At 35.1% G+C, this 17,144-nt stretch overlaps 1 protein-coding gene across 17 annotated transcripts in view; it reads right to left on the bottom strand.

The window, feature by feature from the left end:
- The window catches only part of TDRD5 (tudor domain containing 5), a 99,892-nt gene that overhangs the window by 65,423 nt on the left and 17,325 nt on the right, over nucleotides 1–17,144 (bottom strand). For 9 of the 17 annotated variants that reach the window (XM_055366869.2, XM_055366880.2, XM_055366846.2 and 6 more), the window contains exons 5-7: nucleotides 8,628–8,792; nucleotides 7,251–7,334; nucleotides 4,834–4,890 (exon numbers count right to left, since the gene is read on the bottom strand). In XM_055366869.2, the coding sequence (XP_055222844.2) occupies nucleotides 4,834–4,890; nucleotides 7,251–7,334; nucleotides 8,628–8,792 (306 nt within the window). The remainder of the gene's footprint in view (nucleotides 1–4,833; nucleotides 4,891–7,250; nucleotides 7,335–8,627; nucleotides 8,793–17,144) is intronic. The other 8 variants (XM_004027982.5, XM_055366900.2, XM_055366890.2 and 5 more) reach the window with 1 other exon arrangement.

Below are 17,144 nucleotides of genomic sequence, written 5' to 3' on the forward strand. Positions count from 1 at the left end.
GATTTCCAATTTCATCCATGTCCCTACAAAGGACATGAACTCATCATTTTTTATGGCTGCATAGTATTCCATGGTGTATATGTGCCACATTTTCTTAATCCAGTCTATCATTGTTGGACATATGTGGAATAGTATTTTGTTGTACAAACGTACCACAATCTCTTCATTAATTCCCTTATTGATGAATAGTAGGCTTATTTCCAGTTTTGGGAGGCTATAATATATAAAGCTGTTATGAATACTATCATATAAGTCTTTGAGGACACAGACTTTGAATAAATATCCGGGAGTATAATTCTGGGTCAAAGGATAAATACACACTTATAAGAAATTGTAAGAACATTTTCCACAGTAGTTGTACCATTTTATACTTGCACCAAAAATGTGAGTTTATCATATGTTTATCAGTCACTCATATCTGCATTTGTGAAGTTGGGCCATTTACAAAAAGAATTTTTTGGCTTTCTATTATGGAGCTATAGACTCGTCTTTATGTATTCTGAATATAAGTCCTTTGTTAGATGTATGATTGTAAATATTTCTTCCCAGTCTGTGGTCTGCCTATTCAATTTTAAATGGGGTCTCCTAAATAGAAGCTAATTTTGATGAAGCCTCATCATTTTTCTTTTAACTGATTACTGCTTCTGTGTCCTAAGAAAGCTTTGCTTGTCCAGGTCATTAATATATTTTAATTCACCTGGAAGTTTTAGACCTTTGATTTTTTCATTTAGGTCTATGATACATCTTGAAATAATTTTTGTACATGGTGTCGGGTTGGGGTTGGGATTCTTTTTTTTTTTTTTGTATTCAGTTGTATCTTGCATTCAGTTGTTCCAGCATCATTTGTTGAAAATATTTTTTCAAACTCCTGGCTTTAAGTAATCTTTCCATATCAGCCTGCCAAAGTGCTGAGGTTACAGGCATGAGCAACCATGCCCAGAGCTGAAAATACTATCTTATCCCTTTTGAATTCCTTTGGCACCTCTCTCAAAAATCACTTCAGTGTATATGGGTGGATCTCCTATGCATGCACTGTAAGGCCAAATTCATGGATTTGTTAGTATCTACGAATAGCCCGCAAGAATTATGATGGGGACTATATTGAATCCATACATTAATGTTATCATGTTCACATAATGTTATCAATAATGAGTCTTCTCACCCATGAGTATCTTATACCTCTCCATTTATTAGTCTTCAACTTCTCAACAATGTTTATTAGTTTTCGGTGTACATGATTTATGTTTCTTTTGTTAAACTTATTTCCAAGTAATTTGATGATATAATAAACAGAATTTAATTTCATTTTCCAATGGTTTGCTACTTACATATGAAAATACAATTGATTTCTGTATACTAACCTTGTATTTTGACCTAATAAGTTAGTTCTAGTAGCTTTTTCATGGATTCCTTAGTATATTCTATATGAACAATCATGTTTTCTACAAATAAAGTTTTACTTTTTTTCTTTTAGGTTTTCATGGCTTTTATTTCCTTATTACACTGGTTAGAACTTGCAATACAATGTTGAATAGAAGCAGTATGACTGGATATACTTACCTTGTTCCAGATTTTAAGGGGGAATTGTTCAGTGTTTCACCATTGAGTATAAGTATATTAATAGGTTTTCACAAATGCACTTTATCAAAATGAGGAATTTCTTTTCTATTCCTAGTTTTCTGAGAGTTTTAATTGTGGATGGGTATGAAATTTTGGTAATTCTTTTTCTGCATCCACCAAAATAATCGCATGGCTTTTCTTCCTTGTTATTCTATTAAAATGGTGAATTACCTTAATTCCTTTTGAAACGTTACTCCAACCTTGCATTCTTAGGATAAACCCCTCTTGTTCAGGGATTGCTGAATTCAATTTACTACTGTTTTGTAACAGACTTTTGTGTTCACGTTACGAGAAACATGTTCTAATTGGTTTTTTGTAATGTCTATGTCAAGCTTTAGTAGCAGGACAATGTATTTATAGAATGAGTTGGGGAGGCCAGGTGTGGTGGCTCATGCCTGTAATCTCAGCACTTTGGGAGGCTGAGATAGAAGGACTGCTTTAGGACAGGAGTTAAACACCTGCCTGGGTAACATGGTGAGACCCTGTCTCTAAAAAAAATTTTTTTTTTTAATTGGCTGGGCATGGCACCACATGTCTGTAGTTCCAGCTACTCAGGAGGCTGAAGCAGGAGGATTACTTGAGCCCAGGAGTTCAAGGCTGCAGTAACCCAAGATCATGCCACTGTACTCCAGCCTGGGTGACAGTGAGACTCTGTCTTAAAAGGAAAAAAAAAAAAAAAAGAATGAGTTGGAGAATATTCTCTGCTATTTTAAGAAACAATCCGTATATGATTAATATAATTTCTTCCTTAAATGTTTTACAGAATTCACCAGCAAAACCAATATACATCCTTTTCAGTCTTACTGTACCACTTCAAATAAAATATAAGAATCTTGCAACCCTATAGTTCCAGGTACTGCCCCTCTACTCATTATGCAGTAGTTTTCATATGCATTACATTTTCATGTTATAAACCCAATTATTTAATGCTGTAATTTTTGCTTTAAACAGTCATATATTTTAACTGATCAAAAAAGGCAGTCTTTCATATATGCCCAGATATTTACTACATCCTTTATTCAATCCTTCCTGAAGATTAAAGTTCCAATCTGGCATTATTTCCTTCAGCCTGAAGAACATTATTTAGCATTCTTATAGTACCAGTCTGCTTCCAATTCTGATTAACTGAAAATGTCTATCTCATCATCTTCATTCTTGATATTATCACTGGATATAAAATATTGGGTTAACAGTACTTTTCTTTTGAGTACATTAAAGATGTCATTCCATTGTCTTCTAGCATTGCTTCAAGAGGTCAGCCATCATTTGTATCACTGTTCTCCTGTATGAAGTGTGGTATTTTTAGTCTGGCTGCTTTCAGAATTTTCTACTTATATTTGGTTTTCTGCATTTTTACTATGATGTGCCTATGTGAGGTTTTCTCTGTATTACTTGTTTGGGGTTTTCTGGGCTTCTTAGATTTATAAACTTCTTTCACAAGATTTGGGAAATTTGGGCCATTATTTTTTCAAATATATTTCTGCTGTGCTTTCTTAGGCTTCAATTATATTAATAGATACATTAGGCCATTTGGTTTTATTCCACAGGTCTCAGGTCACTCAAGTTCTATTTTGTTTCTCTGTTCTTCAAATTGGATAATTTCTATTGATCTGTCTTGAAGTTTACTAAAGCTTTCTTCTGCCATTTCCAATTTGTTATTAGTGAATTTTTTACTTCAGATATTATAAGTTATGAAAATCACTTGGTTTTTATAGTTTCTTTTTCTGCACTGAAATATCTTATCTCCTCATTTACTCTGAATACATACTCCTTTATATCCTTTAACATGGTTGTAAGAGTTACTTTAAAACCTTTTTTGCTAACTTCAATATCTGCATCATCTCAGAATTTCCATTGATCACCTTTTCTTTGTCAAGGGGTCACATTTTCTTGTTTCTTACTGTATCTAGTAATTTTGGTTTGTGTTCCAGGCATCATGATAGATGTATTGTAGAGAATCTGGAATCTTTTATGCTCTTTTGGAGATTATTGTTTGATTCATTTTAAATTTGGCTGAACATAAACCCAAAATCTGCCACCCTTTGATGGGCAACAGCCGAAATATCTTCAGTTCTTTTAGCCTTAAAAGAACAGAGGCTGCTCTATGTCTGGCCCAAGCATGTGCTGTTAAAGGTCAGGCAGAGATCTGAGCAGAGCTTATGTGCCAGGCACTGTTCTAAGTGCCTTATTTTTAAGTCATTTAAACTTCACAAAACTCTATAAAGTAGGTATTATCTTGACCTAACATATTGTCTATAAGGTAGCACACAGAATTATATATCTTAACAATTATGCTATACTATCTCACAATATCTATGTTTTTACCTATAAATATACTATAGTTTTCATGGCACAGTAGTTAAGAGTTAGGATTCTGAAGCCAGACTGCCCAGGTTAAAATCTTGGCTCCACCTATTACTGGATGTTGATGCTTAGGCAAGTTACTTCTCTGTGCCTCTATTTGTTGTGAAAACAAAATGAACATATGCCAATATGAAAGATGCTCTAGATAGAGCCTGGCACACAGTTAACATATGTATAGGACTTATCTTTTTAAAAACTGGATATATGGCATTATCTGAATTATTCTGCAACTTGATTTTTTTCACTCAACATTATGGTTTTAAAAATGATCCATGTTGCAGAGCAGATTTATTTTATACTACTACATACAATTCCATTGTATAAATGTCAATCTCTATCCATTATCCTACTGATGTCCATTTGTTTCTCATTTGTTCCTATGTTGTGCTGTGCACTTCTTTACAGGTCTTCATGCGTACATGTGCAAGAGTTTCTCTAGAGTGCAAATGTAAAAGTGGAACTACTGGATCCCTGAGGGTGCATACCTTCAACTTTACTTGATAATGCCAAAATGCTCCGTAAGAGCATTTTGTCCCACAAGCAGTGTATGAGGTATTCTGCTTCTCTGCATTCCCACTGACCCTTGGTATAACATTGTCAGACATTAATGGGATAATCTTTATTATAATAATATTATAACAATAAGTGGTAAAAATATCCTTCCTATGCATAATCAAGTATTTGTTAAAGATCATATTCTCAAGTCTTATAATATACTAAAATGCAAAACAAAATGTTTCCGTTTTAGAGCATAGACCTGGAGAATCCAAGGAGTAGCCACAAAATTCCATCTATCACAAGAAATATAAGCCATAAAAAATTAGGGTTGGGGAAAAGCAAAACACTTACCTCATACTCTCCAAGCAGTTTAGAAATAAACAAACCCTCCGGGAACTTAGATACAACCTAACAAATAGAAAGTGAAATACAATATAGACACACTGAAATGCTGAGTGACACAATATTAAAATAATATAAACAAATAACAACAAAGGCAAAAGTAACATTATTAAATGAATTTTAGTCATATTACATTGTTTTTTTTTGAAAATGAGTTTCCAGTTTTAAAAAACATTAGAACAAAAAGAGACTGTGATTTCCAACATTTCCAGAGTTGAGAAATCATTATTACATGATACTGCAATACCACAACTCTCCAGAAATTCCTGCACTTCTTTAAGCTCAGCTAACACATTTAGCTTCAGCTCACATAAAACATCCTATAGCACAGTTTCAAGCATTTTAATTGTTAGAAAAGAAATGCAATAAACACTAGAAAAAACTTTGGAAAATACAGTTAAGCAAAAATAAAAGATCTGTTAAGAGCATTATTGTCCATACGTACATCAAAATATCTATTTAATATTAAAACAAGGTCAATATTTCTATAGCCAGCTTTTAAATATCATACCAAAGACATCTTTCCATGTCAGTAAAAACAGATAAACATTTTCACTGGCCACAGATTTTTCAAAATATTAAAGACACCTAAATGTATCTGATCTTCTATTTTGTTTCTTATTTTTCATCCCAAATATTGTAATGATTATCCTCATGCTTGAGTTCTGCACACTAGTTCAATGATTTTTAGAATAATTTCCTAAAAATAGACTTACTCTATCCCAATAAAGTACAAAAATCTTTGTTTTCTAAATTTTTCCAGATATATTTTATACAAAATTCTAATCAAGCTTCAGAAAAATCTAAAGTAAAAATTATTTCAAAATCCTGTGACCCAGAAACAGCCATTGCTACATTTAGAGAAACACCCTTTCAGAAACCCCTTTATGTGTGCACATGTTATTCATGGTTTTATATGAAAGAACAATTCTAAACACACTATTCTATAAAACCTGTTTCTAAAGTCCAACAGTAAGTCAAGGAGAAACTTCCATGTAAACTAAGAGAGACATACATAAACTTTCTCATAAGCTACATGACATCCCTAGTTTGGAGAATATCCAATATTGATACATAACCAATCCTTTAAAATTAATGCCTAATTTTTCTCCAATTTTTGGTACCACAAAAAAAATCATATTCACTCTTGTAATCCCAGCCTTTGGGAGGCTGAAGTGGGGGAATGCCTAAGGCCAGGAGTTCAAGACAGGCCTGGGCAACACAGCAAGACCCTGTCTCTACAAATTTTTTTTAATTAGCTGGGTGTGGTGGCATGCACCTCTAGTCCCAGCTACTCGGGAGGCTGATGTGAGAGGATTGCTTGACCCCAAGAGTTGATGGTTGCAGTGAGCTATGATTGCACCACGGCATTCCAGCCTGGGTGACAGAGCAAGACCTTGTCTCTTAAAAAAAAAAAAAAAAGTCATATTGAATGTCCTTTAACAAGTAATTATTGGACACTTGCTCAAGTGTCTAAACAAAAAAAACAGGGCCTGAATGCATCAAGGTTTTTGCATCTCTCCTAGTAAAATCATGACAGTTGAAATGGAATAATATAAGGCAGTACAAGCTGTAATAGCACCTTGATTACTCAAAGCAGGATTAACAGCTCCCACAAAAAATTTAAGTGTACATAACTCTTTGGCTCAATACATAACACCAAAGAGTTTTCACTTATTAGTAAGGTAAAACAAATAAGACCAATGACATAAACAGGCAATTCACATAAAAAATATATGTGACTACTAAGCACATGAAAAGATGCTTAATGTAAAAATCAAAAGATAAACTAAAACAACGTGATGGGATATTAACACCTGTCAGTGGGAGTATAAATCTGTTCAAGCATTTTAGAGGGCAATTTAGTAATATTTATAATCAAAACATAAGATGCCTCTGACTAGCAATTCCACTTCTAGAAAAATGTCCATGGACATTAACTGGAGAACTTTTTCCATAGCCAAAGATAAAAACACCAAAACTTTAATCAATCATGGATCTCTACATGAAACAGGGTACATCAATGTAATGGGATAACACACATTGGAACAATATTTAATGTACATTTATAAAATTGGTATTTGGAAAGATCTTGAACTGTTTGTCAACAGTGATCTATTGGGATGAGGGGAAGAAGGAAAGGAAGAGAGAACTTATGGAAGAACTTATTTGCTAAATAGTTTTATGTTAAAAATTTTTAGGAGTACGTATTTTGTTTCTTTTTCTTGGTCTAAAAGAATTGTTGCTTAGTTTGCAGTATATTAAAGATTAGATGTAAATTAATACTTGCAGACAAACTCAACCACAAATGATATATAAATTTATAAATCAATTATTATTGTCTCCGAGAAACAGAAATTACTTACAAATTTTATCTTATGTTTTAGTTCTGAACTGATAGTTCCTCCAGGTCCAATCTGTGCAATAACTGATTTGAATGTGTTCTCCAGCTATGAAAAAAGAAAAAAAAAGTCAAGTCACAGTCCCCCTGCCCAAAGAAAGTCAAAGATAGATCTAAACAATATGTAAAGAAAAAATCTATAAAAGGAGACATATTGCAATTAAATAGACAAAATACTGTTCTTAAGAGGAACTGTAGCATTTCATACCATATGAAATACACTTAGAGTAGATAGAATCATTATGAAACTAAATGCTGAGGAATTTTCTAGGCTAACTAACATTCTCTAACAATTATTCTAGAGTCTATTACTCAATCGCATACTCTTACCCAGAAAGAATTTTTGTTACTAATTTTCTCCTATTTATAAAAGTACTCCATGTTTATTGAAAACATACTTAATGAATGCCTAATCCAGGGAAGAGATGGGATGGTGGAACATCCCTGGACGGTGGAAAAACTGGCCCTAAAGGACAGGAAGGAAAAGTTTTTCTTTTGTAATAGAAGCAAAGAGAGTGGGGGAAAAGGTAAGGGTACAAAGAAAGACTCTGTGAATGTGGAGTCAGAAGGTACAGAGAGTTAAAATCTGATAGCTCCTGCATTCTCTGAGTTCAGAAGCAAGGCCCACTCCTGAAAGTAAAAGGAAAGAGGAGGGAGGTCAGACATTTGAGAAAGTAGAAAAGGTGGGAAAATAAAGTTAAGGAAATATTGGCTGACAATCTAAACTTAGCAGGTAGGAAGTCAGGACAGGAGGAATCTGAGTTAAGACAGTAGAGTCTGAGGATTTTAGTAGAGAGAAGTCAATGGCATACAGAGGCCCCACTAAAATAAAATGATCATGCATGGGAATAATTGAGAAGTAAGCTGGAAGGACAGGAGGATGTGATCAGAAAGTAGCAGGGAGAACATCCATTTAGCCAAGGTCCAGTGAACAGCCACAGCAGGAGAACTAAAGCGGAGTGAAAGATTGTAGAGTTGTGTTCAATCGACATTAAAGTTGATAACTGAATGTAAAAAAAAAAAAAAGTTAAGTCACAAAGATATAAAGAAAAATACCAATTACCTAAAATCCTACCACCCAGACACAATCACTATTAATACTTTTTCCTTCTAAACTGTTTCTTTTGGTCTTTCTTCTTACTCTTACTTGGCCTGATATTACTTACAAACTGTGTAACCTTTTAGGTCTCAGTTTCTTCACCTGAAAAATGAAGATAATCTCCATCTCTCACAAGGCTGACAAGAAAACTAAATGTGATGAGGCACGAAGAGTGCATAACATAATGCCTGGCACATGGTGTGAGCATGACCCTTGCCTGCTCCTCTGGCAAGCAGCGCTTACCATGGCAGGATTCTCCCTCTGGAACTGACTACTCTTCTTTTCATCCAATACCATTGGCACAGCATTCAGCAGAAGCCCCTCCAAGTTTTGGCAAGTACATGGCTCCCTATCAAGTTTCTGAGGGTTTTCCCTTATTTTCACATTTTCTTGGGCATTTCCATGGGTCTGGGAAGGAGAGGATTAGATACCTATGATTATATCGTTAGCTTAAACAAAAGGTACCTAGCCCTTAGTCTTAGATTCTTTGCATTTCTTCTGTAGTTGCCATGAGATAATTTCCTAAAGCTCTCCCAGTGAACAGTAAGATAATCTTTCTAAAGATAACTGATCTTTCCATCCGAAGGTTCCTCCCATTTGCAGATTCAATAACAATAACGTATTAAATTATCACTGTGCTAGGTGTTTCAGGGACAAAAAAAAGATTACCTTTGATGGTGTAATTCCTCTCAGGGCACTTAAAATTAAGTAGGGAAGTGAGATCAACGCATAAACATCTATAACCTAAGGCTGTAAGTGCCAGAAGGCTTCCTTTTATAAGGACCTTGCAGGATGGAGAGAATTCTGCAGACAGACATGGTAGAGAGAACATTGAAGGTAGAAGGAACTTCATAAAGAAAATTGAATAAAACAGTTTGCCTAAGGCATTAAGGAAATAGTGAAAGAAAAACTAGAAAGGTGGATTAATGTCCTATTACAGAATACCTTAAATGCCAAGCTAAGGAGATTTTCTTGGTTATACAGGCAAAAACAGAGATACTGATACTAGAGATTTTTAGCAAGGGAGACAGATTATCAGAACTGTAATCTGGCAACAGAAAATTAGATTGGATGGGTGGACAACCAGTTAGGAAACCACTGCAACTCTCTAGGCAAGAGTTTTAACTGGGGTGCTGGGAGAGAATAGAAAAAGAAGGGATATGACAAAGGTGGAATCCAGAGAAATTAGGAAAGACAATGGAGAGGAAGGAATCGCTGATTCTACAGGGATGAATGATGAGACCAGAGAAACAGCCTCAAGGACCTCAAGTTCTATGTAGGAAACAAAAGTACCGTGGAACAAAGAGGTAGGCTTTTGTTGTTTTTTAATCAATTATAAAAGCTTGGAAAACTGGGAGGTAAATGGCAGGATGGTGATTACAGACTTGATGTGTCTCTCTGGATCATGGCTTATGACAAAGGTCAGCAAATTATGGCCTCTTTTTGTGCTTCCCATAAGCTAACAATGGTTATATTTTTAAATGGCTGTGGGAAAAGGTATTATTTGTGACATGTGAAAATTATATGAAATTCAAATTTCAGTGTTCATAGTTTTATTAGAACACAGCCATATTCACTCATTCATATATTGCCTGTGGCTGCCCTTGTGCTATAAGGACAATGTTTAGTAGATGCAGAGAACATTTAGCCTGCAAAGCCTCAAATATTTACTATGTAATCTGTCAGAGAACATATTTGCCAATCTCAGGTTTAAGATAGCAAAATGATGAGCTTTTAGATAGGAATAGAATGCTTCTGAAAAAAGTAAAAAAAAAAAAAAAAAAAAAGTTTACCTCAAGCAAAATGTCTAAATTAAGGTGACTTTAAACTGAATGCAGTGGAGATTTTTTAAAGCCCAAGAAAAGTTGGGGATATCTATAATTATAGAGGGCAGAAGTTATAATGTGGAATGGAAAAGTAAGATTGGGAGGTAATCAGTGATTTCAACAACGCTTTTAGTGTCAGATGCTATACATCAAACATGAAGAATGGGGAATAAATCAAGCGAATGAGATAGAACTAGAAAATGAAGATGGAAAGTGATAAAATATGCTATATTCAGATAGGAGCTTATAGGACCACAGAAGAGAAAAAGCTTTCAATCAAAAAGATATACTCTTCAGAAAAATGAATCAAAACATGAATAGGCAATAAAATAGAAGACTAAGTAGCAAATTAAAGCATAAAGTTCAACCTCAAATACATACACGTTAACAGAGACAGTTATTTGCCCATCAAATTATAAAATTTTAAAAATACCCACTTATTCATTCAACAAATAGGTATTGAGATCATACTATGTGCTGTACACCGTATTAAGTGCTGGATATACAAAGGTAAATAAGCTAGATATGGTCCCTGTCCTCATGGAACTTGCAGAGATAGACCTGAATCGATCATATATATATGTAATTACAATTATTATAATGAAAAAACCCAGAGTCCACATGATCTTACTTATATGGGAAGTGCATAAAAGTCAAACTTGTAGACACAGAGTAAAATCGTGGTTACCAGACACTAAGGGGTGGGAGGATTGAGAAGACATTGGCCAAAGGACACAAACTTTCAGTTAGGAGGAGTAAGTTCAAAAGATCTATTGTGTATCATGTTGACTACACTTAACAATATATTGTGTATTTGAAAATTAAGAGTAAATTTTAAGTGTTCTCATCACAAAAAATGACAAGTATGTGAGGTAATACATGTCAAACAGCTTGATTTAGCCATTCCACAATGTATACATACATCAAAACATCAAGTTGTGCACCATATATAAAATTTTTACTCATCAATTAAAAATATTTTTAACCCCCCCCTCCCCCGAGTGTCACAAAAGGATAATACACCTGAAGGTATCAGAAAGGAAATGCAGGTGGGTGGGGAGGGATCTCTGAAGGAAACTCCATTTGTTACTGAGTACCAGCAAAGGTACAAGGAAAGGAGCACACACACAATCTATGTGAGTGTCAACTGAAACAATTCTTATGGATGACAACCTAGCCACATACAAGATAAGCCATAAAAGTAAACATTCCTTTCAATCAATGATGGCTCTTCTAGAAATTTATCCTGTGGAGTAACAGAGATGTGTGCATACTTGAGCAAGATTTTCATCATAAGGTTATTTTTAATAGCAAAAACTGAAAATAGAGCAAATGCCCAACTTAGGCTACAAGTTAAATTATGGCACATTCATATCATCATTTAAAATTATGGCACATTCATACCATCATTTAAAATCATGGCACATTGATACCATCATTTAAAATTATATTGCATTAGAATATTTAGTAATGTGGCACATTCGCAATGCATAAGAGGAAAAAAAGCAGGTCACAAACTAAGAACCAGAATGATTTTAATTTTTTAAGTCAAATTTTCATGTGATAAGAGTACACAGGTGATCTTTATTTTCTTTTGTGCTTTTCTGTATTTCAAGTTTTCTGTAATCAATCTATATTACTTTTGTAATAAAAAAATTTACAAACAGACACCTGGATAATTTAGAAACATTATCTAATGATGAAAGCATTTTGGAAAGAGTATGAAAGTGGCTAAAAGCAGAAAGAAACAGAAGTTACATCTCAGATGAATATACTTCAGACCTTTTGGCCATATGGGAAAACATTAATACATTTCTTACAAAGATCACAAAACTGGCACAGAAACATACAGCACCAATGCTTTCAGCTGCTTAAATATTTGTTAGGTATATGCTATAGTATAGATGTATTCCTCTCTACTCCCCACTCCCCAAATCCCTAAGTTGAAAACCTAACCCCCAAGGTGATAGTATTAGGAGGTGGAGCCTTTGGGAGCTGATTAGATCATGAGGGAAAGGCCCCCATGAATGGGATTAGTGCCCCTATTAGAGAGGCCTTGGCGAGATCCCTTGCCCCTTTTGCATTGTGGGGACACAATGAAAGACCTCTATCTATGAATGAGGAAGAAGGCTCTCACTGGACACCTTATATGCCAGAGCCATGATCTTTGACTTCAAGATGTTGAAAAATCCAAGCCTCCAAGAATGTTGAAAAATAAATATTTGTTGTTTACAAGCCACCCAGTTTGCGGTAGCTTGTTAGAGCAGCCAGAACTAAGACCCTATAAATAGGATTATGTAGGGTCTGACTTATTTGACTAAAGCCAGGCAGTATGGAATTTGATTTGCCATACTAAATACTTCATCTGAACTTGTGGGAAAACAGCTACAGAAAAGCTACTCTAAGTTGGCCAGAGAATATAATCCCCAGAGAACTGCATTAATTAACCCACTGAATAGCTCCTTCTGATAATTGTTAATATATCCAATTATTTATGAAGGATACTCTTGAACTACAGTTGAGTCAGGTTATCAGGTGAAATAAAATGTTTCACCTCTTATATGCAATGCCAAGCAAAGCATCTAATTAATGTAAAAACTATCAATTGTTTAGGTGCAAATTAAAAGTTAGGTGCAAACTAAGACCACCCTGATTTCATTTAGATGAGAAGATATTTATTTATAAGTCCAAGTTTATCTACCTTAATCTCATGGTGAATGTTACAATAAGGTCTTGAATCTGTAAGACGGAGGGAGCAGGGAACAGGTAGAATGGGGTACTCTTTTTTTTTTTTTTTGAGACAAAGTCTCACTCTGTCACCCAGGCTGCAGTGCAGTGGCACAGTCTCGGCTCACTGCAACCTCTGCCTCCTGGGTTCAAGAGATTCTCCTACCTCAGCCTCCTGAGTAGCTGGGACTACAGGCATGTGCCACCACACCCCAGCTAATTCTTGTATTTTTAGTAGACATGGGGGTTTCACCATGTTGGCCAGGCTGGTCTTGAACTCGTGACCTCAAGTGATCCACCCACCTCCGCCTCCCAAAGTGCTAGGATTACAGGCATGAGCCACTGCACCTGGCAGGATGATGTACTCTTAAATGGTATTAAGGCTAGAGATCCTAGAAATGCCAGATCTCTGTTCCTCAACAAATTGCTACTCTTAAAGGTAAATACCTATTAATAGAAAGCAACGTAATCTGTGGTCTAGAACTACACACAATGCAGAAAATTCTGATGACCTGGGCTGGACACAGTATCTGAGGCTTCACCCACTAGAAAATATAGCTAAATTCATATGCTATTCACCCATTAAAATGTTCATTTCTCCTCTAAATTCCCTCTCAAGAAGTCAAAATAAAGAAAATTGAACGTCTTTCAAAAGAGGCTTTAAACTGTTCTAACAGATTGCTTTGCGAAATAAAGCAATGGGCAGGGGTGGGATACAAAAGGCCAAGCCAGCCTGTTTCTCTTGCAAGAGGAAAGTGAAGACATTCTGATCCTCATTTTACAAAGGAAAAACTTTTTTTTCATTTTAATAATATTTTCTTCTGACAAAAATGATGCATGTTCACTTTGGAAGAACAAAAGATACAGATGATCAAAAAGAAAAAAGTTTACACTTTAATTTTGTAATATATTTTTCTATGCACATAAAAATACAAACTTGTAGAGTTTTGAGGGAACACCTAACAAACTAATAGACCTACAGTTTTGAAGAAATGGAAAGTTGCACTTTTTGTAAACAGGATTATGTGAGGTCTGATAATTTTGTAGTGTTTGTCCTACCATAAATTAAAATACATAGTTTAGGAATTAGAACCCACACCCCCTCTCAGAACAAGATTTAAATTGTTCTGGTGGCAAAAACTTCAACTGGAAGTGAAATGTGGTTATTAGGCTGCATCTATGAGGAATTATTAGAGCTGCAAAACTCGGGATGAAACTCAAAGAAAAGACAGAAGAAAGTGTATCTGCATCTCTCTCACTCCTCAACTTGGAGCCATGCCATGAGCAAATGTCCTCAACTCTGCATTCGTTATTGCCTGGCTCTCACAGTTAAAAGGTAGAGTCTTCCTGCTAAATTCTATAGAGTGGGAAGTTTCTGAAAAAAGAAATATACATTATAATTAATTTTTTTTGGAACTTTTAGTCAGCACAATAAATTTAGAAAATGGAAATAAGAACTTTAAATACTGAAAAGGGCACAGCAAATCTACTGTTCATAAATGGTAGGGTAGTCTACTTGGAAAACCTATGGGAAAACTATTGAAACAACCAAGTTTGCTAAGGTAGTTTCAAAATAATATTTAAGAGTCAATTTCTTTCTTTCTGAACCATGAACACTTAGAGTTCCAGTCTTAATGGCAAAAACAGTATCACAACTAGCCAGGCATGATGGCTCATACCTATAATCCCAGCACTTTGGGAGGCCGAGGCAGACATTCAAGGTCAGGAATTCAAGACCAACCTGGTCAACATGATGAAACCCCATCTCTACCAAAAAATACCAAAATTAGCCAAGTATGGTGGCAACCCCTGTAATTCCAGCTACTTGGGTGGCTGAGGCAGCAGAATCGCTTGAACCCAGGAGGTTGCAGTGAGCTGAGATTACACCACTGCATTCCAGTCTGGGTGACAGAGCAAGGCTCCATCAAAAAAAAAAAAAAAAAAGTATCACAACATACAATATCTAAGAATACAATTTCGAGAAATGTGCCAAACTCTAATAAAGAAAACTACATATCTGCAATGAAAGGCATAAGATTAATACTTGAATAAATAGAGAACTACAACATGTTAATGAATGAATACACTTCATGAAATGCATGAAGTCTCTTCAAAAATTTTAAACTTAATTCTAAGAAATCTCATTGAAATTTTGGAACTTACAAAAACAATTCTAAACTTTCAGGAAAAAAATAGAAAAAAAGTCTGAAAGGAGACTAACCAGGGGAGACCCATCTTAAAAAACATTAAAATGAATTTAAAAGTAACTTAAAAGTAATAAAAATGGCTGATTAAAAAAAATCAACTTTGTCAGTAACCAAAAATGGATGTGAAACAATCAGACTCTATGTTTAGCTTTTTGATGAGAAAAAATTTTTGTACTTAACCATCTTTCAAGGATTGACATTTGAGTTAATAACCACACAGACTCCTAAGAGTTATATAATTAGAAAGTATGGGAAAAAAAAGACACTACCACACTCTGAGTTGAAACATATATTGATACTTTTCTGGAGGTCAATTTAACAAAAGCCATTTTAAAAAATGAAGACTTTCTTTGATGAAAAGAATGAGAAATAACTGAACAATTCATGATAATCTTTCTGAATTTCAAAGAAAAAGAATTTGACAAGCATGCAGTTAGCCAGCTTACCTACAAAGGAAGAAAAACAGGCTGGTTTCAGGCTTCTTTGGCACAGGAAATCAAAAGAAATCAAAATAATCTAAAAATAGGAAAATTACTAGGAAAGCAACATAAATGAACACTCTTTCTTGGTAGTAAGACTATAACTCTTTTTAGGCTGAGTTTTCTGTATTAAGAATTACTTTCACCATTTAAAATAAAAGTTGTGGCTCCCACTCTCCCGCCATAAATAACTAGAAAATTGGGAAAATGTATGAAACAACAATTTAGAGCTGTTGAATAACAATGCAGAACTGAGAGGTGAGCCTTGAACCCACCCCTCCTACACCCTGCCCACCTTACAGTCTGGAGAGCTTTCAGGATATGGTGTAGGAAGAAGTAACAGAAACAGAGCCTGGCAGTCTAGATGAATTGAGGAGACAGATTTTGAGATGATGAGGATGCTAAAATTTGCAGGATTGAGTATGGAAAAGGAGGAGTGACACAGAAATAGCTCTAGAGATCTGCAGAGGAACTCCCTTAAGTTTCTAGATGAGTACTGATCTGCGCAAGTGGAGAGAAGTTCTTTGAGGCTGGAGAAACAAACAAGAAGCAACAGGCTGAACAATACTCCAAGCTCACATAGGGCTAGGAACAGTAGGAGTACTTCGTAATACATTGAGTCAATCCTTAGAAAGGTAATGCTTCAGTGGCGGGGCTAAATTAGCCCTAGATTGAAGGCTGTTCTGGACCTGCAGGTCTTGGTCTGCTCAGGCTGCCATAACAAAATACCATAGACTGGGTGGCTTAAATGACAGAATTTTTCTTACAGTTCTGGAGGCTGGGAAGTCCAAGATTAAGGCATAGGTTGAACATCACAAATCCAAAAATCTGAAATTTGAAATGCTCCCAAATCCCAATCTTTCAATGCCAATACGATGCCACAAGTGGAAAATCCCATACCCAACTTTATGTGATGAGTCACAGTCAAAACACAGTCAAGACTTTGTTTCATGCACAAAACTATCTAAAATATTGTATAAAATTGCCTTCAGCTTATGTGTATAAGGTATATATGAAACATATATGAATTTCATATTTAGACTGGGATCCCATCTCCAAGATATCTCATTATGTACATGCAAATATTCAGATAAGGGATATTCAACCAAGCATTTCAGATAAGGGATATTTGACCTGTACTACCCAATTTGGTTCCTGGTGAGCGCTCTCTTTGATGGCCACCTTCTTGCTGTGTACTTATATGGCCTTTTCTCAGGGTGTTCCCGTGGAGAGAACAAACTCTCTAGTGTCTCTTCTTATAAGCTATTCATCCCATCATAAGGACCCCACCTTCATAACCTAATCTAACCTTAATTACTTCCTAAAGACCCCATCTCCTAATATCATCATATTGGAGGCTGGAGCTTAAATATATAAATATGGGGAGAACATAATTAAGTCTATAATACCCACTCTAATACAGCTTAAAAGAAAAACTCAAAATGATCAAATTGAGTCAAAGTAATTTATATGTAAAGCCCAACAATGAAATATTCACAATGGTCTAGCATCCAGTCAAAA

Source organism: Gorilla gorilla, chromosome 1 (genome assembly GCF_029281585.2).
Source record: "Gorilla gorilla gorilla isolate KB3781 chromosome 1, NHGRI_mGorGor1-v2.1_pri, whole genome shotgun sequence".
NCBI classification, from domain to species: Eukaryota; Metazoa; Chordata; class Mammalia; order Primates; family Hominidae; genus Gorilla; species Gorilla gorilla.